Source organism: Anthonomus grandis, chromosome 13, assembly GCF_022605725.1.
Source record: "Anthonomus grandis grandis chromosome 13, icAntGran1.3, whole genome shotgun sequence".
Lineage (NCBI taxonomy): Eukaryota > Metazoa > Arthropoda > Insecta > Coleoptera > Curculionidae > Anthonomus > Anthonomus grandis.
In genome coordinates, this window is record NC_065558.1 from 7480362 (window position 1) to 7508076 (window position 27715).

Genomic DNA, 27715 nt, shown 5'->3' on the forward strand with positions numbered 1-27715 from the left:
TAATTCGTTAGTCACTTCAAATTTTTGATACGAACAAAAAATGTAAATGTGACTAATGCGTTAATCCTAATTTTATCAATGATACCTGAAGCGATAGTGATTCTGGAATAATTTACTCAATTGCAGAATCCCCAATTGTTGATACTATTAACAGCTTTGAAAAACCCTTATATTCTTTCAAAAATTAAGTTAAGCACGGTTTTTATTTTCACCTACTTTTTTCCAATTAATCCAAAGGTAAATTAAAATTTTTAATACTAACAAAAAATGTTATTTATTAATTAATAAAATTTTAATTACTACGATCAATTTTTGATTCCTGAAAGAATTGTTATTTATAAACTGAACAATAGTATTTATCTAATCAAGTAAACACCTGATTAGTGAAGTGCCTACCTACATACACTTGCAATTTATATAAATTATGTTGGGTCAATCGGTGGATTCTTAGTTGTCAATTTACTTCAGGGTTGAATACTACCAAAAAAAAAATGAAAATTCAACTTTTCTTGATTGGGCTAGTTACTTTGGGGGTGGTATCCGCAGGTAAGGTGCAAGTACCCTTTTTTACACACATCTATATGGTGAATTTCAATAGGAAATATCGAAGAGTACGGAGAACCAAAACTAGAAGGTATCATAGATGGTCTGATCAACACAACGATCAACAACATCTTGGCAAACTTGACTGATCCCATCGCCATTTCCAACCTGTCGCTCAGCTTCGACCAGGACTTACTCAGGTGAGTTTGACTTGCCTTAAGTGCAGTCCTTTCGTCAATTTCCGTGCGTTTCCAGTGGTTCTACCAACATTTCCAAATTCCAACTTTATGGCATTAAAAAGTTGGTTGCCACTAACATCTCTGTCAGCGTACTGTCGTTGGCAATGAACGCTACCATTGAAGTACCACAGATTCTACTCAACACTAAATATTATGCCGATATTGTTGCTGCCCAGCTGGTTCCTCTTTATGGAGATGGTTCCATCAGGTAGAAATCGTTATTATCATTATTGCTATTATTATTAATATTATTCTTTAGTGCTACCATCGATGACATCGTGATCCAAGTGGGTGGAAAAGTGAACATGACAGGCGGTTTGTCCTTGTCAAACGTAACAGTTGCCTTCACCTTAGGAGATGCCACAGTAAGATTTTTTTATCGTAATAACAGCATTCAAATTCTTTGATCTTTTCTTTTTTATTAGTTTTCCTTGACTGGTCTCCTAAATAATCCGGATCTTAGTTCCCTGATCAGTCAAGTTCTAAACGATAACGTGGTCAGTTTCATTAACGATAACGTCGAGGTTCTTAGCAAGATTATCAGTCCAATTGCTCAACAGTTGATCAATGTCATCTTAAATGGAGGATCTAGCAGTGCCCTCGAAGAAGAATTGAGGGCTTACCACTATGACAGCCAGCAGAAATTATCTTAAAATAAATGTAAATTTTAATAGAAGTACATGTTTAATAGGACATTATTTGGTTTTATTACGGCTTGACAAACACCTGGATAATTGCTTGAAGAGGGTATTGAATTTTATATCTTATCATTATTGATATTCTATTTATACAGAACTCATCAAGACAGTCCCGTTTTGATCTTAAAGCGAAAATAGGATTTTTAATTGTTTTTTTGAAAATGAAGATTATGACTACTGTTATTATTGGGTTCGTGGTTAGATAAACTGGTTTTAATGGCTTGTTCTCTTGTAATGATATAAATTAAGATGGTGTCGTCTTTTGAGTTTTTTCCAGTTGACTTAATGGTGCAATTATATTTTTTATAATTCTTAAACAAATCAAAGTGAATCCATTGATATGGTACTCATTTTGTTACCCAGTATTTGAGGCTATAGAAATTTAGTACACATTTCAGAAATATCCTGTGAGATTCTGATCTACTGCCAAGGTATTCCAGGCAAGGTGTCTTATAGAGTCTTTCCAGATGCTAATAGAAATTTCGAAATTTGCTGGAACAAGTAGAAGAGAATAAAATTGGAATGAAACTCACACCTTTACAACTTGAATGCTTCTTAAAGAAAAGAGAACATTGTTTTCTGTTTAAATAGAACCATTTTATAGCCATCGACTGGGTAACCACAGAAGTGAATTAGCTGCAAAGTATAGCGTGCTGTCATCGGCAAAGAGCGTGCATTTTGCATTCGTTGTAAATGCTCCAGAGATCATTTGCATATTTCAGAAAAAATGCTGTTTTTTCCAAAATACGGAGTGAAGACAGAAATTGCTACTCTGCAATGATCTGGCCAATTCAAGGCTTCACACAATAAATGCAACACAACGATATCAATTTGAAGCTTATTTACACTTAAGAGAATATAAATGATAACCTGTATGTTGCTATTAACCATGTAGCTATGGATGATGACCTTGAAATAATTTCTAATTTTTCAATGAATCTAAGTGAGCTAGAGTTTCCAAACATAAACAGTGGTGTGCGCTCAAGTGTTCCCTACAAGAACCTTCAAGAATTTTTAAAATATTTTTGACTAGTTTTTGAGCAATGGCTAGGTTTGTCCAGGAAGTCTTTGTTATAGTGGTAATAAATAATGAAAATAAAGTCTAGGGTGGCCTTGAAGTATTTTCTAATTTTCCAATAAAACTAGCTGAGCTAGAGTTTCCAAATCTGGACAGTGGGGTGCGCTCAAGTATCCCCTACAAGAAACTTCAAGAGTTTTTAAAATATTTTTGACTAGTTTTTGAGCAATGGCTAGGTTTGTCCAGGAAGTCTTTGTTATAGCAGTAAAAAAAACTGTAGGTAAACCTTGAAATATTTCCTGTTTTTCCAATAAAACTAGCTGAGCTAGAGTTTCCAAATTTGGACAGTGGTGTGCGCTCAAGTGTCCCCTACAAGAAACTTCAAGAGTTTTTAAAATATTTTTGACTAGTTTTTGAGCAATCGCTAGGTTTGTCCAGGAAGCAGGAAGTCTTTGTTATAGTGGTAATAAATAATGAAAATAAAGTGTAGGGTGACCTAGAAGTATTTTCTAGTTTTCAGTTTTCCAATAAAACTATAGCTGAGCTAGAGTTTCCAAATTTGGACAGTGGTGTGCGCTCAAGTGTCCCCTACAAGAACCTTCAAGAATTTTTAAAATATTTTTGACTAGTTTTTGAGCAATCGCTAGGTTTGTCCAGGAAGTCTTTGTTATAGTGGTAATAAATAATGAAAATAAAGTCTAGGGTGACCTTGAAATATTTCCTAATTTTCCAAGAAAACTAGTTGCGCTAGAGTTTCCAAATTTGGACAGTTGTGTGCGCTCAAGTGTTCCCTACAAGAACCTTCAAGAATTTTTAAAATATTTTTGACTAGTTTTTGAGCAATGGCTAGGTTTGTCCAGGAAGTCTTTGTTATAGTGGTAATAAATAATGAAAATAAAGTCTAGGGTGGCCTTGAAGTATTTTCTAATTTTCCAATAAAACTAGCTGAGCTAGAGTTTCCAAATCTGGACAGTGGGGTGCGCTCAAGTGTCCCCTACAAGAAACTTCAAGAGTTTTCAAAATATTTTTGACTAGTTTTTGAGCAATGGCTAGGTTTGTCCAGGAAGTCTTTGTTATAGCAGTAAAAAAAACTGTAGGTAAACCTTGAAATATTTCCTGTTTTTCCAATAAAACTAGCTGAGCTAGAGTTTCCAAATTTGGACAGTGGTGTGCGCTCAAGTGTCCCCTACAAGAACCTTCAAGAGTTTTTAACATATTGTTGACTAATTTTTGAGCAATGGCTAAGTTTGTCCAGCAAGTCTTTGTTATAGTGGTAATAAATATTGAAAATAAAATGTAGGATGACCTTGAAGTAATTTCTAATTTTCCAATAAAACTAGCTGAGCTAGAGTTTCCAAATTTGGACAGTGGTGTGCGCTCAAGTGTCCCCTACAAGAACCTTCAAGAATTTTTAAAATATTTTTGACTAGTTTTTGAGCAATCGCTAGGTTTGTCCAGGAAGTCTTTGTTATAGTGGTAATAAATAATGAAAATAAAGTCTAGGGTGACCTTGAAATATTTCCTAATTTTCCAAGAAAACTAGCTGAGCTAGAGTTTCTAAACCTGGACAGTGGTGTGCGCTCAAGTGTCCCCTACAAGAAACTTTAAGAGTTTTCAAAATATTTTTGACTAGTTTTTGGGCAATCGCTAGTTTTTTCCAGGAAGGCTTAGGTGTAGTGGTCAAAAGAAGGATTGCATTGAAGAAGAAAATTAGCAGAAGCTTATTACTACACTAGAAAAGGTAGAGGGTTGTAAAGAAGTGATTTAAGCACCTGGAAGGGTGTTGTTTATCTTTGAAGGCTTCCTACTGAAAACATTACTAATAAATTTATACATGTATATTTATTTAATGATAACCAATAGAAATTCTAACAGTAGAGTTCCTGATAAGCCTTAGATGCAGTAAGATTTTTTTGTCTTCAACTGCTATTATGAAATTGTAAGACTTTTCTAAAAATCAAAAGAAACCCATTGACATCGTACTTTTTTTTAGCTACGTTTTTCCAACTAACTCAGTGCATATAATTGAATTTTTGATACCCTTTCAATTTTGCATGAATACCCTATAAATTCATTGCAGTTATTATAAAAAAAAGAGCAATTAAAAGTTCACAATTGTGCTTTTACACCTGGAAACTTATCTGAAGAGGCTCTTATCTAATCACTGTATTGATTAATTACTAATTTAAAAGTCAATCGCGGTTGTGCATCACATCCAGTTTTAAACAAATAAAAATTAAAGCGTCAACATGAAGTTTCAGGTTTCTTTAATTGGGTTTATTTGTTTAGGAGTTTTGTCAGTAGGAGTTTTTGCAAGTAAGTTGAGATTTGTGCTTAAAATCACGTATTGGTCAACTAGATGAGAACTTCGTTATTTACATATTAATCCTCTAAATATTATTACACGTCTAAATTCTATATAAAATTTCAATCAATTTGATGGCCACATGCCTTGAGAATTTGGCCCATTAAATTTCTTGGAATTTAACGTAAAGTCAAAAAATAGGCTGCAACAAAAATTGATTTCCGTTTTCTTTAGACAACCTTGAGCAATACGACGATCAGAAACTACGAGGTATCATCGATGGCATGATTAACACGACAATCAACAATATTCTGTCAAATTTAAACGAAAGCATTGAAGTGCCCATTTTAACCTTAAACTTAAATCAATCCTTACTCAGGTAGGTTAATTTTAAAAATTTTTTCCACTGTTACCAACTAGCGAGAAATTTCCAGCGGATCCGCTAATATCGTCAATTTCAACCTAACTGGAATCAAAGAACTGGTAGCGACCCAAATTAACGTCAGCATTTTATCGTTAGCGATGAACGCCAGCATTAAAATACCGCTAATCCAGTTGGATACCGCTTATAATGCCAGTTTTATTTTGGCGAAATTTTTCCCGTTGTTTGGAGACGGCGCAGTCAAGTAATTATTAATTATTATTATTATTTTTAACCGCTCAATTTCATACAAATTTATTTAGCGCTACCATAAACGATATTGACGTTTTAGTAGGCGGCAAGGTGAACCTGACCGGCGGCCTGTCACTGTCAAAAGTGACAGTTTCCTTTGGCATTCAAACTGCACAAGTAAGATTTTATTTCATTGTTTTCTATTGCTTATATTAGTTATATTTGGAAAATGGTTGAACGAAAGTATGACTTGTGACCTATCAAAGTAATTGGAATCGTACCCAGATTCTATAAAAACATAATAATATTTATTTATTCCGACCGCACTGCCTATTTACAAGAATATAATAAAATACATGTGTGTGAAGAAGATGACAATAATCAGTAGTATGAAAATGAACATAACTGTAGCAAAAATAAAGAACAAAAAATCGAAAAATACAAAAACGTAAACCCATAGAGAATTTCAGCACTTTAGTTTTTTGTAATCAAATATATTTCAAAATCAGGGTAAAATGTGAGTAACTCTGATCGAGTCCTTCTTGCTTTAAGATTATCGATATTACATATATATCCTTCACTAACTAATAATTATTATGAAAATTCTGGTAAATTTTAATGTCAGCCTTGGAGGCTAGGGAACGAACAAATGCTTTTTGAACGGCTTCAATTGCTTCCACATGTTTAGCATCAAAAGGTGACCCTACAGGTGAGACATATTTAATCCCAGAACGAACAATTGAATAGTAGAGCATCATGAAACAAAAGAGAGATAATTTACAACAAAACCAAGATTACGCATACCCTACAGTCACATCATAACAAGGCACAAATGTTTACTGTCCAGTAACACTTTTTTCATTTGATCAAGTATTGTTTTACAAGTGACATGATGTAGAGGCAAAAATTGGTTCGTCCTTAATATTATGACTATCACTGTTTTTTATGGCAATTGTTCTCTTCACCCTTACTTTATTGTAAGACCAATTATAAATCCAAAAGCCAAACACACCGTATTAAATCATATTGTATTTGTCATCTATGAATGGGGAGGTAAATTATAAATTAGGTCTTATAGTTTGGAAAACTGTAGATTTGATTCTATCATGTTTATGCCAGTTTCAGAGATGGATATCAGTTCGAAATTCAAGGAATATTGCAGAATGCAGAAAACATGATGTACATCTGTTTAAAGGTGGTGTGTAGATTAGTTTTCAAAGAGAAATGGATGGTCACTCTATTGCCGAATTGTATGCGAAAGAAGGTCACAAGGTCAAAGTCTTGCAGAATCTATATACTCAAAGTAAAAAAATTACACGATGTTGCATTCAGCACATTCCGAAGAATTCCTATTAATAAATTTAATATTTACTTTTCTAGTTCAACCTCTGATGTTTGTGCTTAATGTAACCGTCTAATATCCATAATCAAAGACACCAGAAAAAGGCGAATTTTTTTTTTTACGATCTTCGGAAGGAAAGTACACCGAATACTTTACGTTTCGATCTCCAGCAGGTCCAACCTCTACCCAGGACTAATATTTTTGATGCATTCTACGCTCATCAAATTAGTCTTTACTGTATTTGGTGGAGATTCCAAAAGGTTTACTTCGATATTACGACTGAACGCCTGTTTTTGCAACAGTTGTGCAGGTCAAAACAAAAATACCCACATTGTCCACATTCTGTAATTCTGTATGAGATTGAAAGATTTAATACACGTAAGTGAAATTAAGTTAAGTTATCTCTACCGGTGAACAGGACCTTTGGGAGAGTAGAAAAGTTGAAGAGAAAACATCCCACCTTAACCAGTTACGTTGATTGACTTCTCAACTTCATTTGATACCCAAATGACACCAATACAAAACTTGGAATTCGTTAGAGGATCAGCCTGTAAAAGTTTTTTCTCGAAATAATTAAAAGTGGACTTATCGGTTTTTAGAGGTGAGCTCCTCAATTAGGTCTTATGTTTTGTTTTTCAGTTTTCTGTGAGTGGGCTCTTAGGGGACGACGAATTAAGTGAGATGGTAACCACGTTCTTAAACGATTACGTGGTTTTCATTATCAATGATCAAAGAACTCTCATTAGTGAACTGATCAGTCCTATTGCCGAAGAGCTCATCAATGCCATCTTAAAGGGAAGCTCAACGACTCAACTAAGTGTTGATAAGGAGGAGTTTTACGAAACTGAATCCAATTCTGTGTAAAAGTAAATAATAAATGACATGTATAAAATTTGATTTATTTATTAAATAACATAAGATATCCTACACGTACTGACAGACCTCTTGCTAAACTAAATCGTTTGATTATTAAGTTCTAGTCGTCGAATCCGATGATTTCTTTTAAGGTAGCGCCGTATCGTAAAGCTTCTGATGTTCTCGAAGATTCTCCAGCCGACGAGGGCATTATGGACATGTTGCGCGTGCGCTCAGTCAGTTTCGGAGAATTCTTCTCGCTCACTCGCACTCCTGGCATGACGGTCATACGACGGGAGGCGGGCATAGCGGCCATCTGACGGAACAGGTGCGACACCTCGTCTTTCATTTTCGAACTAGCCATCATCTGGAATTTTTTTTGTTGATTTTTAACTATAAACAGTGATTTCTATGATTTTTTTTTTATTAAAATAAGCCTTTCGACATGGCACTCATGCGCCCAACACTCAATAGACAGTTTTCGAAGATGCATATGTTTTGACGCTTAACATAGCCATAAACGTTATCTTAGCCTCTGTTTGACGGCTCCCCAAAAAGTGTTTGTTTCTTTTGCCGCTAGAAATTCGTTTTCTTTGTTTTCTTTGTGATTATTGAATTATTGGAGATTAAATAAACCTGAATTATTAATTATTATTATTTGACAATAATGTAAACAAGATTAGTGCGCATGCGTTTCGCTATGTTTATGGCTATGTCTATCGTCCGTAAGATGGCGTACATACGATAAATGACGCGTCAAATGTCATACATGTCAATTAATGGTTACCCGTGATACTTTTTAATGATTTCGAAAACTGTCTAATGGTATAATTAGATTTTATATGCGTTCAATGGTTTTCTTAAAACCGTCTTAAGACTTTTTAAAAATCAAAATACATCCATAGACCTGGTATTTAAGTAACTTTCCAGCTATTTTTCACCAAATAATTTCTTTATCCAGTAATTCGAATTTACCTTCGTTTAGGGGTAAAATCACATGCATGGCTTATATTCGGATTCGTATGTCGGCCATCTTGCTTGGCAAAATTGACAGAAATGACGTTGTTGACATTGACTGATGGAACATCATTTGTCATTGGAGTTTGTTTTTAAATGTATCAGTGTTGCCAGATTGGTGGTTTTACTACTAAATTTAGGGTTTTCTTAATTACATTTTTTTTTAAGGAACCACGCTATATTTTATAAATATTTCTTTGTATCACTGTGGACACGAAATTAAAAAAGTAAACTTCTTATAAACCGATGCTTTCTAGTGGGAGAGAATCTGACCTATGGATGCTATTTTAAATTAATTACATCTTTTCTTTAAAATTTTTTATTTCAATACCAGGAGTAATGTTTTAATTAATTTGCAGCAATTCCAAGTTTCAGGTAAGAGAATATGATTTTATTTATTACTATTATCTTTTTGTATTGTCAATTTTTAATAAAGTCAAATTCAATTAAGACGTTTCACCTTTCAAATATTTGATTTTTAACTTCGTCACTATCACATGCATGGCTTATATCGGATTCGTATGTCGGCCATCTTGCTTGGCAAAATTGACAGATATGACGTTGTTGACATTGACTGATGGAACATCATTTGTCATTGGAGCTTGTTTTTAAATGTATCAGTGTTGCCAGATTGGTGGTTTTACTACTAAATTTAGGGTTTTCTTAAATATTTTTTTTTGAAGGAACCACGCTATATTTTATAAATCTTTTTAAAATCAAATTTAATGAAGACGTTTCACCTTTCAAATATTGAATTTTTTACTTTATCCCTACCTCCTTGTTGGACCCCTCATTTTTTTTTCACAACCAAGAAATTTTTTGGTAAATATCCATCCTGTAGTATGTACATTTTAAAGAGTTCTGATGAGATTTTTTCAATTTACTCCTATTACAAGAAAAACATGGAGTATGATATGCAATGTAAATTTTATAATACTTTTAATACCGCCGGTACTACTGATACTACTGGCTTTACACTAAAATACATATTTATTTAAAAGTTTAGTTATTATTCGAAGAAAATACTTTTTGTTATAGCACTAGCACATTTGAGTTTTATTTTATCCTGATCAATATCTAATGCTAACACTTATCAAAAAGGCCCTATGTTCCATCAGTAACCTTTTTGACTAGGCGTCTGTTTCAGAATATATTGCAATTAAAAAACAAAATTATGAGATTTCTTATTAAACGAAATTTAATTTTCGCGCCTAAATTTTGCCACGCCTTTCTACCATTTTGGTTGGTCCAATCAGGCATGTCAAACTGTCAGGTTAGTTACAACAATTTCCGTTGCCACGCAAGCAGATTTGTTTGATCAATTTGTACGCAACCACCACTACTCTATAGTTTTGTGTTTTGTGGGTAAAATTTCAATTAATTTACCTGGATAATCTTCTGCTCCCTCTTCTCCAACTGTTTCATTCCAAATACATCTTCAAACTCGAACTCTTCGATCGCTTTGGCGCAACAGTCTAAGAACTCCAACTTGTCATTGTCTTGCAGTTGTTGTGCGCACCCGTTAGCTACCTCCAAGTCGTTTTTCGCGTCATTCTTATTGTGCTCGGCCAAGTTCGCCTTTAGCAATAGCATGCAACTGTTGAAGATCCACTTATGGTTCCTGATCGATTTCGCTTCTTTTATGCATTTTTTCCCGTACACCCGAGATAAATCGTAGTGTTTCTCTTCGAGCTCATATCTAAAAATAACTTGTTGATAAGATTGTAGGATTTATCTAGTTACTAAAGCTTACCTGGAGAGCTCGTAGTAGTTCCAACATATTTCCTCGGGGGTGGTGGCTTTGGTCAATCGTTCCGACAAATCGGAAATCTTCTTCTGATGATCGAAGACGAAAACTTTCAGTTGATCGATTATCGAATCGGACGATGGTTCCCTGCTCAACGGAAGCCCCAGGATGGTAAAGATCGCATTTCGCTGGACATATTCTGGACGATCCTGGCTGATCCGATAGGACGAGTAGTACATGTCGCACACCTAAAAGTCAGCCAGTAAAAGGAGATTCAAAACTTCAGAACTTCTAAAAAACTATTTTTTTTTTTAAAAGTATGCCTGACATAAGAAGCAACAGCCTCACAAGAATATAATATAATCTAACCGATCTGGAAACTAAGGCTTTATATAACATTGCGTGTGACTCGTCAGAAATTTAATTTACTCTTACTGATTCCCAACAGTACTTTGGTGAAGAGGTCATTGTTATATGAGGGTCGAAAAGTTTTTAATCATTTGCCTATTGGTTTAAAAGCAACTAATTCATTAAGGACTTTTAGACAATTGCTAAAGAAGTCACTTTTAAGCAAACCTCATTATAACTTAGAAGAGTTCTACCGCGACGACATTGAGGATGTTGTATAGTTTTATGGGTTCCTTTTTTGTTGTGAATGAGGCTAAAGTTTTATTTATATAAGTTTTTTAATTGGTTTTATAACTTAAATCATATGCTTTACCACTGCCTAGGACTTATGATGAACCCCTAGTTTTTTTTTCTTTCTGGCGGTCGAATAAGCAGCAACGCTGGCTCTTTTAACTGAAATAACTCAAAAATAGGCGATTAAATTATTTTAAGTGCCTAATAAATTTTGTATAAACAGGTTTTCTTAATAAATTACTGAAAGTTTCACTTTTTTTTCTGAGAGTAGTTTTCTCAGTGAGGAGTTTTCAATTGAAAATGCTTTTCTGTTCTTTAATAAGTAAGCAATATGTCGGTTAATAATTTTCAGTGCCCTATGAAGTCTCTATTTAATTTAATTAACGAGGAAAAGAAGAATAAAAAAATATGTTAAATAGGAATTAAATAAGTGGGAATTAGATCGGGTTCTAAACAATCTAATGAAATGAAGGCATTTACAAACTAAATAAAACAGATGACAATAAATTTAACATAATTTCATGAATATTCAAGAAGTTCCGGGATTTCTGCTTCATATAATAACGTTCTGAAAAGGGCCATGGTCAGATAGAGGATCAGAATTATAATTTAAAATCGCATTTCAAGTTAATAAGGAAATGTACGTTGTACGATGCCCTTGACTTATTATGAACCCCTAGTTATTTTTTCCTTACTGGCGGTCGAATAAGCAGCAACGCTGGCTCTTTTAACTCAAATAACTTATTTTTCGACAAAGATGCAGCTGGTAAAACATTGCGATGTAATTTCGGGACACCCTGTATATTAGCAAGTGAGTTACTTATTTTGTTGGCTATTACGTCACTTAAAAGTATTAGAGTAAAAATCAATTTAGAACATGCAAAAAAATAAAAGAAAATTGACGTGCCCGAGCATTTTTCAACCAGGTTAATTCATTTACCTGTGAAAGGAATTTTTTTCCAGACTTCTTGGACACACTGTATAAAAAAAAAGAAAATATAAAAAAGCGATCCTCGGATACCTTTTCGTAAATCATTTGCTGATAATCCGCCTTGTCAGGCAGCAATTTCTTCGATTTCACATCGCAAAACTTCTGAAATTTATCGATAACGTTTAGGAACGTGCGCATGTCCAGTCGATCGAACGCTTCGATCATACGACCCACGTAATTGTTCGCCTCTTTTTTGGTGACTTCTTGTTGGTGCTGTTGTTCGATAATCTGGCGTTGCTTAAGTGCTCCGGAAACTTTTGCCTCTTGATACTTTATGAAGTAAAACGGTTTACGGGTACGTAACAGTTCCTGCTTGAAGGACACCTGAAAAGCAGGAACGTGTTCAAGGTCTATGAGCTCTTGCATTTTAATAGTCAATATTTTGAGGATAAAAAACGGATTAATATAAAGCTATATACCATATGCTTCGGATAAACTTTAGAAAACTCAGAGGAATTGGAAAACGATTGAAATTGTATACGTTTAATTAACGTATATCAGCATATTATACACTGACCGTTTTATGACAATTCTTGGCCAATTGTTGGATCCTTTTGGATCCGTTCGCGTTCGGACTGTGCGCCCCCGGTTCCTTTTGCAAGTTCTGCAAGAATATCTTGTCCAGATACATGACGTCCAGGTACTTCTCCGCCATGTAGTTCTCGATGTTCGTCGTGTACTTCTGCAACGGTTCATAAGGGAAACTATGACGGAAAGGTGGCGCCCTCTCCTCATCCGGCACCACCGAATGTAAGGAGTTCCTGATCTCGTTGTCATCCGCCAATTGCTGTATGGCACCTGAAAGTAAGGAGTTGTTGAGCACGACGTTTATTATTGTGATACATATATTTTTATTGTCTAACAGGAAACGATTCCCCATTTGGTACAATTAAATTTCTTGTTATCATTAGTTTAAAAAAACAAAATAAACCCATAGACGTGGAACTCGTTTTCAACTAACTCGATGGTACAATTATATTTTTCTATGCGTCTTAAGACTTTAAAAATCAAAATACATTCATGGTCATGGTATTTAAGTAGTTTTGGCCAATTAACACAATGGTAAAATTATGTTATGTGGTTATACAATTAGATTTTTTCTATCTTTAACCGTTTTCTTAAAATCATAAAACTTTCCACCTATTTTTCACTAAATAATTCCCTTAATATCCAGTAATTCGAATTTACCTTTTAGGGGTAAAATCACATGCCTGGCCTATATCGGATTCGTATGTCGGCCATCTTGCTTGGCAAAATTGACAGAAATGACGTTGTTAATATTGACTGATCGAACATCATTTGTCATTTCATTGGAGTTTGTTTTTCAATGTATCAGTGTTGCCAGATTGGTGGTTTTGCTACTAAATTTAGGGTTTTCTTAATTAATTTTTTTTAAGGAACCACGCTATATTTTATAACTTTTTTTCAAGTCAAGTTCTTATAAACCGAAGCTTTCTAGTGGTAGAGAACACTACAATGTATGATGTAAGGATGTTATTTTAAATTAATTATATCTTTTCTTGAAAATTGTTTATTTCAATACCAGGAGTAATGTTTTAATTAATTTGCAGCAATTCCAAGTTTCAGGTAAGAGAATATGATTTTATTTATTACTATTATCTTTTTGTATTGTTAATTTTTAATAAAATCAAATTCAATTAAGACGTTTCACCTTTTAAATATTTAATTTTTAACTTTATCACTACCCCTTGGTTGGACCCCTCAGTTTTTTCACAACCAAGAAATTTTTTGGTAAATGTCCATCCTGTAGTAGAATAGTAAAGTAATTATTGAAATATCGACAGATAATATTGATAAATTCGGAAATGTAACAAATAACAACATCAAACTCGGTAACTCGTGAAATATAAAACTAATAGTAGGTAATAAATTAAAACGACTTATAATCTAGTTCTATTTGAAATTATTTAAGGTTATACCAAAGAGATCAACATCAATATGTAACTGAACATCATTGAATCAGTTGCATGCTCTATATATGGGGCCTTTCTTAACCAAATTGTGATCAATTTGGTTGTTTCATATTTTAAATAAAAACACCAAACTCCCACAAACAGCAGATTCCTGAATAGACAGTGCACCAAATTTTAAAAACAATAACTGCTGACTGAAGCAACATTATTCAACTTAAAACCCATTTGTAGAATTTTCGTTGAACTGATTCGGGCCTGTGAATATGCACTGCATAATTAGGAAACCATCATAGAGGAGCATACTTTAGGCAAGATTTTACTAGAGAGTTAAACAAAATTGTCCTGCTTGAAGTATTAGAAAATAGTTCTGTTGATCTTCTAATGGAATCTAAGGTCTTTACACAAGATCTTATGTTGGTATTTATATGAGTATTGAAGGTAAACTTTTTATCAACACAGACCGAAAATTACAATTTTTATGGAAGTGCTCAAAATACGCCTTCTTTTGCAACTTCTTTTAAGATCCTTGACCTTCTTCCTGTCATTTTAAGGACGCTACTCTGCACTAACTATACTTTTCAAAATTGGAGCTAATATAACATAAAGCTCTAAGAACAAATTAAAAGATCTTGTGCTGTGGAACCTTGGTTAATTTTAAAATCTATCTATTACTACCATCATAATGAAAAATTGTAAAAAAAGACACTACTAGACCTCCAGGTCACGAACAGAATCACAAAGAGTCAGAATCACACTAGAAGTATGATGAATGATTTCAAGTCAATCTCATGTTTCAGTAAAGAAATTCATGACATTCTAAAGATTAAGTGGGAGTCTGTTAACTTGACACTATTCATAAACCTTATCAAGATTAATTTGCAGCTGCATGACTGTGAATAAGACGAAAAATCTCTATGTCATTCGCAAATAGTAGAAACTCACTACTGTTACTCGTGGAAAGAAAAATGAAGCAAGGCAGTTGCTTCCCTGGGGGGCCCTATTTGAGGCATTGTTGCTAGACTATCTAAATCTATTGAATTCTACAAATTGCGGTCTATTTACTGAGTAAAAAATGAGAAACTGTACTAGATGATCAAAAAAATCGATTTTATATTTCCATGATTTAACCAATCGAATGCCTTAGAAAAATCCCAGTAGATGACAGCAAGTTGGTATTTGCAATTTATAGCCTTGTATGCGTGACGCAGAAATAATGTTAAGTTAGTGATTATTGGTCTAAACTGAGAAAAAAAAACAATGCTGAATAGGTAAAATAAGAGGCTTAATTTCATAAAACACATTTCTATAAATGTAGGTCTTAATGACTTTAGAAATGGAGATTGGACGATAGTTCTCTTTAGACAAATTTCCAGACTTTGGGAAAATTGCTTGTACGTAGTGCCAAATTGAATTAATTCATAGATATGAATATTTTGAGAAGCAGATTATATTCTAGTTATGTTTCTTGCTTGTGGTATAAATTTTCAAAATATCTTGGCATGTATAGAATTTTCAGTATTTGTTATATAAACCCTATACGCTACATCAATATAGGACTTTATGGGTGCTCGGAGGGCTTTATAAGCAGCTAATGATTTAGTTCTTTTCCACCTATATTTCTCCTTGAAAAAAATCCATAATTTGGGCAATATACCAGCTGGGATATGATATTTATTTTTTCGATGCCTATAACGAGAAACTGCTTTGTCAAAGACCATAGAAACTGAAAAAATATACCAACATCATCAAATTCAGGAAGAAAATTCTGCTGAAGTGCAGTGATAAGCTGATATAGCATGGGAAAGTTAACCCTTCTAAAATTATTGTTGAGACTTTTAAGGTTTGATATAAAGTTACAATTCCTATTGTTTCTGCTCAAAATGATATAGCAATAGAAGGATGGTAAGTATCTTTCGAGAAAAGTGAAACACCACCATCAACAGTGCAACAGATCAAGGATATTACCTTGTACATTACAAAAAGTCCACCTTCGTATCAACAATAGAATCTTAATATTGATATTAGAGTTACCCATGATTAAAACCTTCTGGTTTTGTCTACAGTTAAGAAAAGATATATAGTCAAACAACCACCTGTAATCTTCAATTGGAGAATTAGATGGCACATAAATAGCAAATTTAATAATAAACTACATTAATCCTGCAGCAAACAACATCCACCCGCGGAATCTGATTCTCCAGACACATTAAATTGTTGTACCTTTTGATTTTAATGTACCTTTCGCTATTTTAATGTATTTATCTCAAAAAAAAATTAATTGTAGACTCTGATAATGATGAGTGAAGTCGTCGAAATGAACTCTCGACTAAATGATCGGGTATTTCATTTGTGGAGAAACGTCGTTCCACTCTTTATAACCAGTTAACCACTCCACTTCCCACGAACTTCTATTTACAAAAACATAAAAAGTTATTCAATGGGATTTAATTTTTTTAAATAAATTTAATGGAGGATGACTGAAGTATTTTTAGTTACTCATTGACATATTAATTGCACTGCAAGTATGGACGACTTCTTCAACTTTAAAATCTTATTGTCAATAAACAGTTTATTTTGATGCACTAAGAACATCAGTATAGATTTTGCATCTGGTCTATATTAAGATGACTGCTTTCAAATGAATCATTAGGATAAAAGTCCATAACCATTCTTTCATTTATTTAACTATACATTACAACTTACAACTGCTCTTTGCTGCTTGGACTGGTTGCTTATTATGAGTTTGCGCCTCTATCTCGATCAGTTTTGTTAGCATAAACTTCTTCGGTTTCTTGGGTTTACGTGCGGGAGTGGGCTCGTACGGTTTATGTGCCAAAAAGTTCTTTTTCCAGGCCAACTTCCGGATTATTTTGAAATGGTCTCTCAACGGACGTCCGGCACGTTCACCCAAGCAATTTTCGATCGCATCCGTGCACTGCATCTTGCCCAAGGTGAACACTTCCGGTTTCGTACGTTTGGGGATCAAACGAGTGTTTTGCACTAAGCCTGTGAGTCATATCTGGATTATTATCAAATTTTGCGTACCTTATCCGGTTTCGTACCCTCCTCGAACTCAGCGCATAAATATGTATTTAGAGCCTTGTCGCTCAGAATGACCAAATCGTCCGGATCGTACGTTAAGGCCTGGTTAACGTCATCCAGGGCCTCGCGGTACTGGATCAGCTTGCTACGGGACTTCGCCCTGCCGATGAGCGCCCTCTTGTCGTCTGGAAATTTCCGGATGGCCTCATCGAAAAACTTTAAAGAGTTCTCGTATTGTTCTAGTCTGGAAAGCGACTGGTTATGGCGCTAGGAGTAAAGGTTTTCTATAAGTTACCTGGATACGTAATATCCTATTTCCCTATGTAGGGTCCTGCTTCCATAGAGGTCTGGTTTGGCAAAAGGGTTGGCAAGAGGCATCGTAGATCCAAAAAAATAAGCTAAAAAAACATTCAGGAAGTGATAAAAGTGTCAAGACGGTAATGTCAAGATTGACCTGTTAGATATGATGGGTTAATGAATACAGTTTTTATCAGGGTCTGTTTTATTTGCTTGAAACTTTTTTTTTGTTAATTCCAGGCAGTTAAAGGCGTTTTAAATCCGTCACAGGAAACGCAGTCGTTTTAGGTTTCTTATCGTCCAGGTAGTTGAGGTCATAAAATATTGCAAGTGCTTGAAAAAATTTTTTTTCTGGCAAGGTGCTTTTGAAAATAAAATTAAATATTCCAAGCAGCAAAAACATCATTTCTGTATCGTTTGAACCTTAGATTAATAACAAATTATCGTTAACTTATCCTAGAATTAAAAATAGATGCACAATTCTCAAAATACTATTAGCCTGAGGAAATCAGGAAATTCTGTCTTTTGAATTTAATATTTCATAAATTTTAACTAATAATTTTAATATATTTTAATCACTTGATAGTCTTATTGAGAAATACTTAGAATTTTTGGCATTTAGCGATTTTACGTAATTTGGCATTTTATTCCAGGAATCTTATTTACGGCGAGTGCCTGAAATAATATTTCAAATATTTTGCACCTTTTGCCAGTTCATTTATAGTATTAGTCTTTGGAATTTAATATTCCTAGATGGCTTTATTCCAGGAACCTCATTTACTCTGGAATTAACTTTAAAATATTATTTAATCTTTTCCTGGAATGTTGTTGTCCATGAGACTTAAATCACTATGAATCTACTATATGAGTTACTGGAATATTCTTTCTTTTGAGTATCACTCAACAAAGTAGTCACAGATGTAGGTAATTTATACTCCCAGATCCAATTCAAGAAAACCAAGAAAAATCTGCAAGCAATGTCTGTTTTGGTGTTCTTCAGCATGCCAATAAAAAACGTCTTCCAAGTAAGAACTCGCCAAGAAAACTGACGTTTTTTAGGCTTAAATGGGTTTTTTCTCAAAACCAAATCCAAGAAAATGACTTCAATGTTTTTAATAATCAATTTTAGTCTTAGAATCGCTCAGTCCTAAGCCCTCAATCCATTTACCGGCCAGTATTTCCAAGTCTTCAATAAAGTTGTGTACACAAGTCGGATGGAGTACTAAACGGTTCTCGATTCTGTCGTTACAACTGAATGATTTAATTATTAAGTCGGACGGAGGACTGAACGGTCGATATTTGCTAAACTATCGCAGAGATGGCGCTATAACATCAAAGGGTGTTTCAGGCTACTAATAGAGGTCATGATTTAAACTCAGAGACCTATAAGCTGTAAAAAAATATGGAAAAGAGAAGAGGAAGAATGGCTTACTTCGTCCAGGCAGTTGAAATTGGATTCTTTCAATTCCCTGGAGCCCCACAATCTCAAATTGCCCGAATTGTTTTCTTTTTCAACTGCCTGGAAGGAAAAAATTATGATCTAAGACCAAGGACTTAAAACCTGTAAGAAAATATGAAAAAGAGAAGAGGAAGAATGATTTAATTCATCCAGGCAGTTGAAGTTGGATTCTTTCAATTCCCTGGAACTCCACAATCTCAAATTGCCCGAATTGTTTTTTTTTCAACTGCCTGGAAGGAATAAATTATGATCTAAAGCCAGGGACTTGAAACCTGTAAGAAAATATGGAAAAGAGAAGAGGAAGAATGATTTAATTCGTCCAGGCAGTTGAAATTGGATTCTTCCAATTCCATGGAGCTCCACAATCTTAAATTGCCCGAATTGTTTTTTTTTTTAACCGCCTGGAAAGAATAAATTATGATCTAAAGCCAGGGACTTGAAACCTGTAAGAAAATATGGAAAAAAGAAGAGGAAGAATGATTTAATTCGTCCAGGCAGTTGAAATTGGATTCTTTTAATTCCCTGGAGCTCCACAATGTCAAATTGCCCGAATTGTTTTTTTTTCAACTGCCTGGAAGGAAAAAATTATGATCTAAGGCCAAGGACTTGAAACCTGTAAGAAAATATGGAAAAGAGAAGAGGAAGAATGATTTAATTCATCCAGGCAGTTGAAGTTGGATTCTTTCAATTCCCTGGAACTCCACAATCTCAAATTGCCCGAATTGTTTTTTTTTCAACTGCCTGGAAGGAATAAATTATGATCTAAAGCCAGGGACTTGAAACCTGTAAGAAAATATGGAAAAGAGAAGAGGAAGAATTATTTAATTAGTCCAGGGATTTGAAGCTGGGTTCTTTCAATTCCCTGGAGCTCCACAATGTCAAATTGCCCGAATTGTTTTCTTTTTCAACTGCCTGGAAGGAATAAATTATGATCTAAAGCCAGGCTCTTGAAACCTGTAAGAAAATATGGAAAAGAGAAGAGGAAGAATGATTTAATTCATCCAGGCAGTTGAAATTGGATTCTTTCAATTTCCTGGAGCTCCACAATCTCAAATTGTCTGAATTGTTTTCTTTTTCAACTGCTTTGAAGGAATAAATTATGATCTAAAGCCAGCGACTTAAAACCTGTAAGAAAATATGGAAAAGAGAAGAGGAAGAATGATTTAATTCATCCAGCCACTTGAAATTGGATTCTTTCAATTCCCTGGAGCTCCACAATCTCAAATTGCCCAAATTGTTTTCTTTTTCAACTGCCTGGAAGGAATAAATTATGATCTAAAGCCAGGCACTTGAAACCTGTAAGAAAATGTGGAAAAGAAAAGAGGAAAAATGGTTTAATTTGTCCAGGCAATTGAAATTGGATTCTTCCAATTACCTGGAGCTCCACAATCTCAAATTGTCCGAATTGTTTTCTTTTTCAACTGCCTGGAATAAATAAATTATGATCTAAAGCCAGGCACTTGAAACCTGTAAGAAAATATGGAAAAGAGAAGAGGAGAAATGATTTAATACGTCCAGGCGGTTGAAATTAGATTCTTCCAATTCCATGGAGCTCCACAATCTCAAATTGCCCGAATTGTTTTCTTTTTCAACTGCTTTGAAGGAATAAATTATGATCTAAAGCCAGCGACTTAAAACCTGTAAGAAAATATGAAAAAGAGAAGAGGAAGAATGATTTAATTCATCCAGGCAGTTGAAGTTGGATTCTTTCAATTCCCTGGAGCTCCACAATCTCAAATTGCTCGAATTGTTTTCTTTTTCAACTGCCTGGAAGGAATAAATTATGATCTAAAGCCAGGGACTTGAAACCTGTAAGAAAATATGGAAAAGAGAAGAGGAAGAATGATTTAATTCATCCAGGCAGTTGAAATTAGATTCTTTCAATTCCCTGGAGCTCCATAATCTCAAATTGCCCGAATTGTTTTCTTTTTCAACTGCCTGGAAGGAATAAATTATGATCTAAAGCCAGGGACTTGAAACCTGTAAGAAAATATAAAAAAAAAGAAGAGGAAGAATGATTTAATTTATCCAGGCAGTTGAAATTGGATTCTTCCAATTCCATGGAGCTCCACAATCTCAAATTGCCCGAATTGTTTTCTTTTTCAACTGCTTTGAAGGAATAAATTATGATCTAAAGCCAGGGACTTGAAACCTGTAAGAAAATATAAAAAGAGAAGAGGAAGAATGATTTAAGTAGTCCAGGGATTTGAAGCTGGGTTCTTTCCATTCCCTGGAGCTCCACAATCTCAAATTCTCCGAATTGTTTTCTTTTTCAACTGCCCGGAAGAAATGAATTTTGATCTACGCCTGCAAGAAAATATAGGAAGATAAAGGATGAAGAACAATGGTTAAATTAAAAAAATTACCTTTTTAATAAAGAAATTAAATATATAAAATCCCAATTCAACTTTCAATCTGCCTCGAATTTTAGGAGACTTTAATCCTGCAGGAAAGTTCTCTTTGACTACCTGGAAAAAATACTGATTTAATAATTACTAAAGAGACTCAACTGCGAAAAGTAACTTGGCAACTGCCTGGAAGAACAAAAAAATTGATTCAACTTCAACTGCTTGGAGTTTTTCCCTGTAATAAAATTATTTTTTACTTCCAGGCATTTGAAGTCGTTTTAATCCAGTCACACTTTTAATTTTGTATCCAAGTAGTAGAAATCACGATGTGACTTTTGTGCTCTTAACCTTCAATTGCTTGGAAATAATTTATGAGAATTCCAGGCAGTTGAATCTATTTCTAAGCCCCAGTTAAGTTTTGTTGTTTTTCCATGTAGTTCAGACCAATTTTTCAGAAGAAATTTTACACTAGTTCTATTTTTGAGTAGATATCTTCAGAAGGAATTATAAGAGTTTGTTCCAGGTAACTGTATAGAAGAGTACAAACTTTCACATCAGAATAAATTTGTTGGTAGTACAATTTTATGATTTTTTAGAATAACCATTGAAATTAGTCCAATTTTTTTCGAAGGGAATTATTAGCAATTAAATTTTCAACAAACGTATAAAGACTCTAATAGTGTTTTAGTAAAAATGTAAACTAAAACTAATACAATTGGCCATGTGAGTGTATTCAGTGTATAGAATAGTACAATTTTTTTATTGATTTTATATTACTTGCCAAATTTAGAAGAATTTAGTAACTTATTTTAAAAACAAGTACAATTTTTCGGATAAAGCGAAAAATTAGTAGTCATTACTTAAATTTAATAATTAAAAAACACAGGTTCAATTGCTTGGAAGAAATCAGCATTTTTTTATACTCTAATTGATTTTTTTCTACTGAATGTCACTTTAAATCTCTACTGCCTGGATCTAATGAATTTCTTCCCAGGCAATTAAGGACAAATTTGTTTTTTTTTTAATGTGAATGTCCGGTGGAAATCCGTTTAATTTATGAAAAAAACCATAGGACTATACAAATGTCGGTGCAAAAAATCCATTGGACGTCCATACAATTGCGAAATAGATCCATTAAACGTAATTCCTTGTAATTCATTTTACCAGTGAGTTCTTATTTTATTAAAACCATGAGATTTATAATTTCATAAATCCATATAAGAGGTCCATCAATCCCATCGCCTTGAAATTTGACCATAGTATCTCCTTTTAAGAAAAGATAATAAAAATGTGAGTTCAATGAATTTTCATTAGTTCATTAATAATTTCCTAAATCATATTCATATTCCTATGCATATTCATCAAAATGAAGAAACATCTTTCAACTATTAATGGGTGTCTGATGTAGCTATAAAATGAGTCCAATGCCTTCTCAAAATCTATCCATTGGACTCAGGTAGATATTTTGGAAAGCCAATGAAACTCCATTGGATAGAGATAATTCAAAACCCATCAGCTTATACAAAATTATCTTCCAGAGAATGTCCATAATTAATCCATGGACATTTCGACTTGGGACCAATGCACGACATCCATTGGAGGATGTGTGCTATATGGGGAACTGCTTCCATAAGCTCCATCTATTAAATCCCAACAACCGTGTTTTTTTCCATCCTCTTCTTTCGTATGTACTTAAATATTGCAAGAGGAAATGGGACATTACACCGTGGACGTCGTCGCTCGCCCCACCATCATTAACAAAGAGACCACCTTCGTAGGTATTCTTCAAGTTCACATAACGTTCAAGTTCTTCATGTTGTGTACGCGGTGACTTCTCGACCTCCCGTTAGATCGCGTTCCTCCGTTGGTCATTCTTAAGCGACGTTTTAGCACTTGCGAACATCCTCAGGAACAAAAAAAAAACGGTTTAGTGCGTAGTTATTGTTGATGTGCGATAATGGTTTCGGTTAAAGTGAATATGCTCCTGACCGGGTTATTTCAAGTAAGTTTAGGCAAAATTAGGTTAAAAATTCATGTTATAAAAGGAAATCTAGGTAAATCGATGTACTTGGCGCGAAAATTACAGTTAGGTACCGAACGTGAGGTCAATGATCATCGCATGACGGTTGACCGTGAAACGCCGTTTTACATGTAAAATTCACCGTCACAATTTTTGTAACGGGGTCAAACTTTTGATGTAAATTATCCATATCCGAAATTATCCGTAAAAAATTGCTTATACTCTAATAATATCCATAGAATCTCCGCGGGATATTCCTAAAAATTTGCTGTATCACTTTCTTAGTATTTGAATCTATTTTTTATATTCTAAATTTGGGCGTGGCTTGTACCGTTAAATGACAGTTTCAACTCTTAAAATGGCGGATTGAGGCCATTTTGATTCCTGTCTCTATCTCTCTCTCTCTCTGCCTATCTCAGCATTTCAAAGTCATATTCTCACTTGATAATAAATCACTAAAGTCATTAATTAATTACACGCAATTGAATTCGAATTAAATAGAAAAGAAGTCTGACATTTAACAAATAAATCTTTCTATTTTTTTATTATTCGCATGTCATTATTATTTTGAGTAGGGCGATCAAAAAGTTGACATTTGACAAGTAGCTGTATTTATTATATATTCCTTCCACTGTTATCGGTCTTACCTACACAATGAAACACTGATTAATTCTAGGCAGTTGAATTAGAATTTAATAAAAAAGAAATCTGGCAAGTACGGAATATAGCTACATACTTTGTACACTAATCGCATAATCGTAAAAATAATTTTGCTTTTCTCTCTCTTTATCATATCCATGTGTCATTATTATTTTGATTTGAATTAATTCTAGGCAGTTGAATTCGAATTTAATAAAAACGAAGTCTGGCAACTATGAAATAGTTTCTTATTTATGTGTACACTCATACATAATCTAAAGGCATATTACTTTTGCCTATTTTCTCTCTTTGTCACACTCATGTGTCATTACCATTGTAGACACATAAAATTTTATTGAAAAAATATTATTGACAAAAAGTTGATATTTGATAAGTGGGAATATTTATATAGTCATTCCACTGTTGCCAGTCTTACATATTAAATTAGTAAAGTCATTAATTCATTCCAGGCAGTTGAATTCGAATTTATTTGAAAAAAAATCTGGCAACTATGGAGTAAAGGTACGTATAATACTTTTGCCTCTTCTCTTTCTTTGTCACACACATGTAACGTGGTCATTGGAACAATCAAAAAGTTGACACTTGAGAAGTGACCATACTTATTTATGCATTTCACTGTTGCCAGTCTTACGTATTAAATTAGTAAAGCCATTAATTAATTCCAGGCAGTTGAATTCGAATTTATTTGACAAAAAAATCTGGCAACTATGGAGTAAAGGTACGTATAATACTTTTGCCTCTTCTCTTTCTTTGTCACACACATGTAACGTGGTCATTGGAACTATCAAAAAGTTGACACTTGAGAAGTGACCATACTTATTTGTGCATTCCACTGTTGCCAGTCTTACGTATTAAATTAGTAAAGCCATTAATTAATTCCAGGCAATTGAATTCGAATTTAATTGAAAAAAAATCTGGCAACTATGGAGTAAAGGTACGTATAATACTTTTTCCTCTTCTCTTTCTTTGTCACACATATGTAACGTGGTCATCGGAACTATCAAAAAGTTGACACTTAAGAAGTGACCATACTTATTTATGCATTCCACTGTTGCCAGTCTGACGTATTAAATTAGTAAAGCCATTAATTAATTCCAGGCAATTGAATTCGAATTTAATTGAAAAAAAAATCTGGCAACTATGGAGTAAAGGTACGTATAATACTTTTGCCTCTTCTCTTTCTTTGTCACACACATGTAACGTGGTCATTGGAACTATCAAAAAGTTGACACTTGAGAAGTGACCATACTTATTTATGCTGTTGCCAGTCTTACGTATTAAATTAGTAAAGCCATTAATTAATTCCAGACAATTGAATTCGAATTTAATTGAAAAAAAACTGGCAACTATGGAGTAAAGGTACGTATAATACTTTTTCCTCTTCTCTTTCTTTGTCACACATATGTAACGTGGTCATCGGAACTATCAAAAAGTTGACACTTAAGAAGTGACCATACTTATTTATGCATTCCACTGTTGCCAGTCTGACGTATTAAATTAGTAAAGCCATTAATTAATTCCAGGCAATTGAATTCGAATTTAATTAAAAAAAAATCTGGCGACTATGGAGTAAAGGTACGTATAATACTTTTTCCTCTTCTCTTTCTTTGTCACACATATGTAACGTGGTCATTGAAACTATTAAAAAGTTGACACTTGAGAAGTGACCATACTTATTTATGCATTCCACTGTTGCGAGTCTTACGTATTAAATTAGTAAAGCCATTAATTAATTCCAGGCAATTGAATTCGAATTTAATTAAAAAAAAATCTGGCGACTATGGAGTAAATGTACGTATAATACTTTTGCCTCTCCTCTTTCTTTGTCACACACATGTAACGTGGTCATTGGAACTATCAAAAAGTTGACACTTGACAAGTGTCTTTCCACTGTTGCTAGTGTTACTCATTAAAGTCATGAATTACTTCCAGGCAGTTGAATTCGAATTTAATAGAAAAGAAGTATGACAACTATGGAATATAGCTACATATTTTATACACCCATGCCATGATAATATTAATTTTGCTTCTTCTTTTTCTTTATCACACTAATGTGTCATTATTAATTTGATTGGAGCTGTCAAAAAGTTGACATTTGACAAGTGGCTATATTTGTGCAATGTGTATATTGAATCCAATGTTGTCAGTCTTACACAATAAACCACTAATTAATTCCAGGCAGTTAAAATCAAATTTAGTAGAAAAGAAGTCTGACAACTATAGAATTTAGCTGCATATTTTTAGACGTACACCTATAGCATAAGAATAATAATTTTGCTTGTTCTCTCTCTTTGTCACACAGCCGCGTCATTACTGTTTTGATTAGAGCTGTCAAAAAGTTGACATGCGAGTATATTTGTATACTGATTCCACTGTTGCCAGTCTTACATAAAAAATAATTAATTAATTCCAGGCAGTTGAAATCAAATTTATTAGAAAAGAAATCTGACAATTGTGGAATAGGTACATACTTTTACTAGTGCATCCTTAATAAAAACATAATACTTTTGCTTTTTCTCTCTCTTTTTTATCATTATTAGAGCTATTAAAAAGTTGACACTTAACTAGCGGCTACGTTTCCATACTCAATCCGCCGTTGCCAGTATTACACAAAAAACCAAACTTTCTTACTATAAAATCTTTTTAAGGTGCTGCTATGGAACATCCTGATTGGTACCGCCTTAACGAAACTAACCTCAAACTGTCAAGGGGGCGGCGAACTGAAGTACCTTTGGGGTGACGCGTTAAGTGACAACCCCAATTGCGTCGGCCCCACGAACCGACCGTATCCCACGTAGGTGAATATTTAGGTCCGTAAAATATTCCTTAATTTAATTTGTTTTGGGTTGTAATTTTCAGTGATGTGATCGAAAAATCGTTCAAGAATGACCGGATGTGGCAGGGGCATTTCCGTACTGCACGTTCTCAACGTACCATCGACCCCTACCAAACCAGGAAGGCCTTATTGAAGACTTTCGAGCAAAACAGTATTGATTTAGGGGCTAGTTCACCCAGACAAGGTAAAATCCGCTCGAAATTGCTCTTTTTTATGTTGGTAATATTGAGGTTATGTTTAGGGAGGGCGTCTACTATGTTTTCGAATACTTGCGGCGGAATGCCCCCGAGACTATGCAAGACTCGTTACAATACCACCGCCCCTATGTACGGGGTGTCGTTGACTTCCGGACAACCGGTTACCATCGTACAAAAATTTCCCGACCTGTTGCAGCAAGTCGTTTTTGAGGTAAGTTGCCTCACTTCCGAACAATCACGTGACTTAGTTTGACACATCCTTGCAAATGTTTAATCTGTCACGTCAAATTAATGTCAACGTCAGCTGTCAATGTCAAATGCTTCTTAAAATATTGACCCTTTGAACTCTAGATTTCTTGATTGACCCGTTAACTTTATTATTTTATAGGTGTGTGAAAGTTCGGAATGTGATATGGTTAGGGGCGAATGTATGCAGACCTACGTGCCCTACCTGTTTTTGGTTATCCCTCTAGGGCCGGTTACCCTGACCGGTCAAGACTACGTACTGGTAGAGAGCGGTTGCGTATGTCGACCAAAAAACACCGCTAGCAACCAAACCCTTTCGAAAGTGTAAATATTAGAATTTGTATTTTATGTTTATTTATTTTTTTTTGTCGAGGAAAATGTTGGGGGATGTGAGGGATGTCTCAAATTTGAACAGTCATGTGCATTTAAATTTGAGACATTTTATTTTTAACCTACAGACAGTGCCAATTATTGTAATAATTTATATTAATCGGTCTGTAGGCAACGAAACGTATTGTGTTTGTAGAGACTGATTGAAATTATCAAAAAAATTAATTAATATATCATTATTTAAGATACCTATTATATTGTCTTTCTAATTTGGTCACCCTGTAAATTTGGTTAAATGTTTTCTTATTGGTAGCGCCCTGCGCCATCTATCGGATG

The 27715-nt window shown here is 34.1% G+C and overlaps 3 protein-coding genes and 1 long non-coding RNA gene across 6 annotated transcripts in view; 2 read left to right on the plus strand and 2 right to left on the minus strand.

The window, feature by feature from the left end:
- Positions 1-382: 382 nt before the first annotated feature.
- LOC126744225 (uncharacterized) lies at positions 383-1475 on the plus strand. The gene is made up of 5 exons (XM_050451583.1): positions 383-546; positions 599-743; positions 799-990; positions 1042-1147; positions 1208-1475. The coding sequence occupies exons 1-5, from the start codon at positions 492-494 to the stop codon at positions 1433-1435; spliced, it is 726 nt and encodes a 241-aa protein (XP_050307540.1). The 5' UTR covers positions 383-491; the 3' UTR covers positions 1436-1475.
- A 3203-nt stretch (positions 1476-4678) lies between these two features.
- LOC126744222 (uncharacterized) lies at positions 4679-27627 on the plus strand. Its single transcript, XM_050451580.1, has 8 exons — positions 4679-4814; positions 5038-5182; positions 5238-5429; positions 5488-5593; positions 26419-26564; positions 26630-26790; positions 26848-27014; positions 27192-27627. Exons 1-8 carry the CDS (start codon positions 4748-4750, stop codon positions 27375-27377), a joined length of 1170 nt encoding a protein of 389 aa, XP_050307537.1. The 5' UTR covers positions 4679-4747; the 3' UTR covers positions 27378-27627.
- Positions 7646-17448, minus strand: LOC126744219 (uncharacterized). Its single transcript, XM_050451577.1, has 8 exons — positions 17282-17448; positions 17007-17230; positions 16648-16950; positions 12528-12808; positions 12041-12334; positions 10384-10625; positions 10017-10329; positions 7646-7980 (listed from the first exon to the last, which is right to left on the minus strand). The coding sequence occupies exons 1-8, from the start codon at positions 17362-17364 to the stop codon at positions 7735-7737; spliced, it is 1986 nt and encodes a 661-aa protein (XP_050307534.1). The 5' UTR covers positions 17365-17448; the 3' UTR covers positions 7646-7734.
- The window catches only part of LOC126744230 (uncharacterized), a 33537-nt gene continuing 24678 nt past the window's right edge, over positions 18857-27715 (minus strand). Inside the window, exons 2-4 of one of the 3 annotated variants that reach the window (XR_007663083.1) lie at positions 21109-21210; positions 19868-21049; positions 18857-19014 (exon numbers count right to left, since the gene is read on the minus strand). This is a non-coding gene — a long non-coding RNA (uncharacterized LOC126744230). Of the gene's footprint in view, positions 19015-19251; positions 19776-19867; positions 21050-21108; positions 21211-27715 lie in introns of those variants that run through there. The other 2 variants (XR_007663081.1, XR_007663082.1) reach the window with 2 other exon arrangements.

Excerpts from the sequence above, each read along its gene's own strand:
- LOC126744225 (XM_050451583.1), top strand. The coding sequence starts at position 492 with ATGAAAATTCAACTTTTCTTGATTGGGCTAGTTACTTTGGGGGTGGTA. Across the intron at positions 744-798 it reads TTCGACCAGGACTTACTCAG|TGGTTCTACCAACATTTCCA; the intron begins GTGAGTTTGACT and ends GTGCGTTTCCAG. Across the intron at positions 1,148-1,207 it reads TCACCTTAGGAGATGCCACA|TTTTCCTTGACTGGTCTCCT; the intron begins GTAAGATTTTTT and ends CTTTTTTATTAG.
- LOC126744222 (XM_050451580.1), top strand. The coding sequence starts at position 4,748 with ATGAAGTTTCAGGTTTCTTTAATTGGGTTTATTTGTTTAGGAGTTTTG. Across the intron at positions 5,183-5,237 it reads TTAAATCAATCCTTACTCAG|CGGATCCGCTAATATCGTCA; the intron begins GTAGGTTAATTT and ends AGAAATTTCCAG. Across the intron at positions 27,015-27,191 it reads TGCAGCAAGTCGTTTTTGAG|GTGTGTGAAAGTTCGGAATG; the intron begins GTAAGTTGCCTC and ends ATTATTTTATAG.
- LOC126744219 (XM_050451577.1), bottom strand. The coding sequence starts at position 17,364 with ATGCCTCTTGCCAACCCTTTTGCCAAACCAGACCTCTATGGAAGCAGG. Across the intron at positions 10,330-10,383 it reads AACTACTACGAGCTCTCCAG|ATATGAGCTCGAAGAGAAAC; the intron begins GTAAGCTTTAGT and ends AGTTATTTTTAG. Across the intron at positions 7,981-10,016 it reads GGGAGCAGAAGATTATCCAG|ATGATGGCTAGTTCGAAAAT; the intron begins GTAAATTAATTG and ends AAAAAATTCCAG.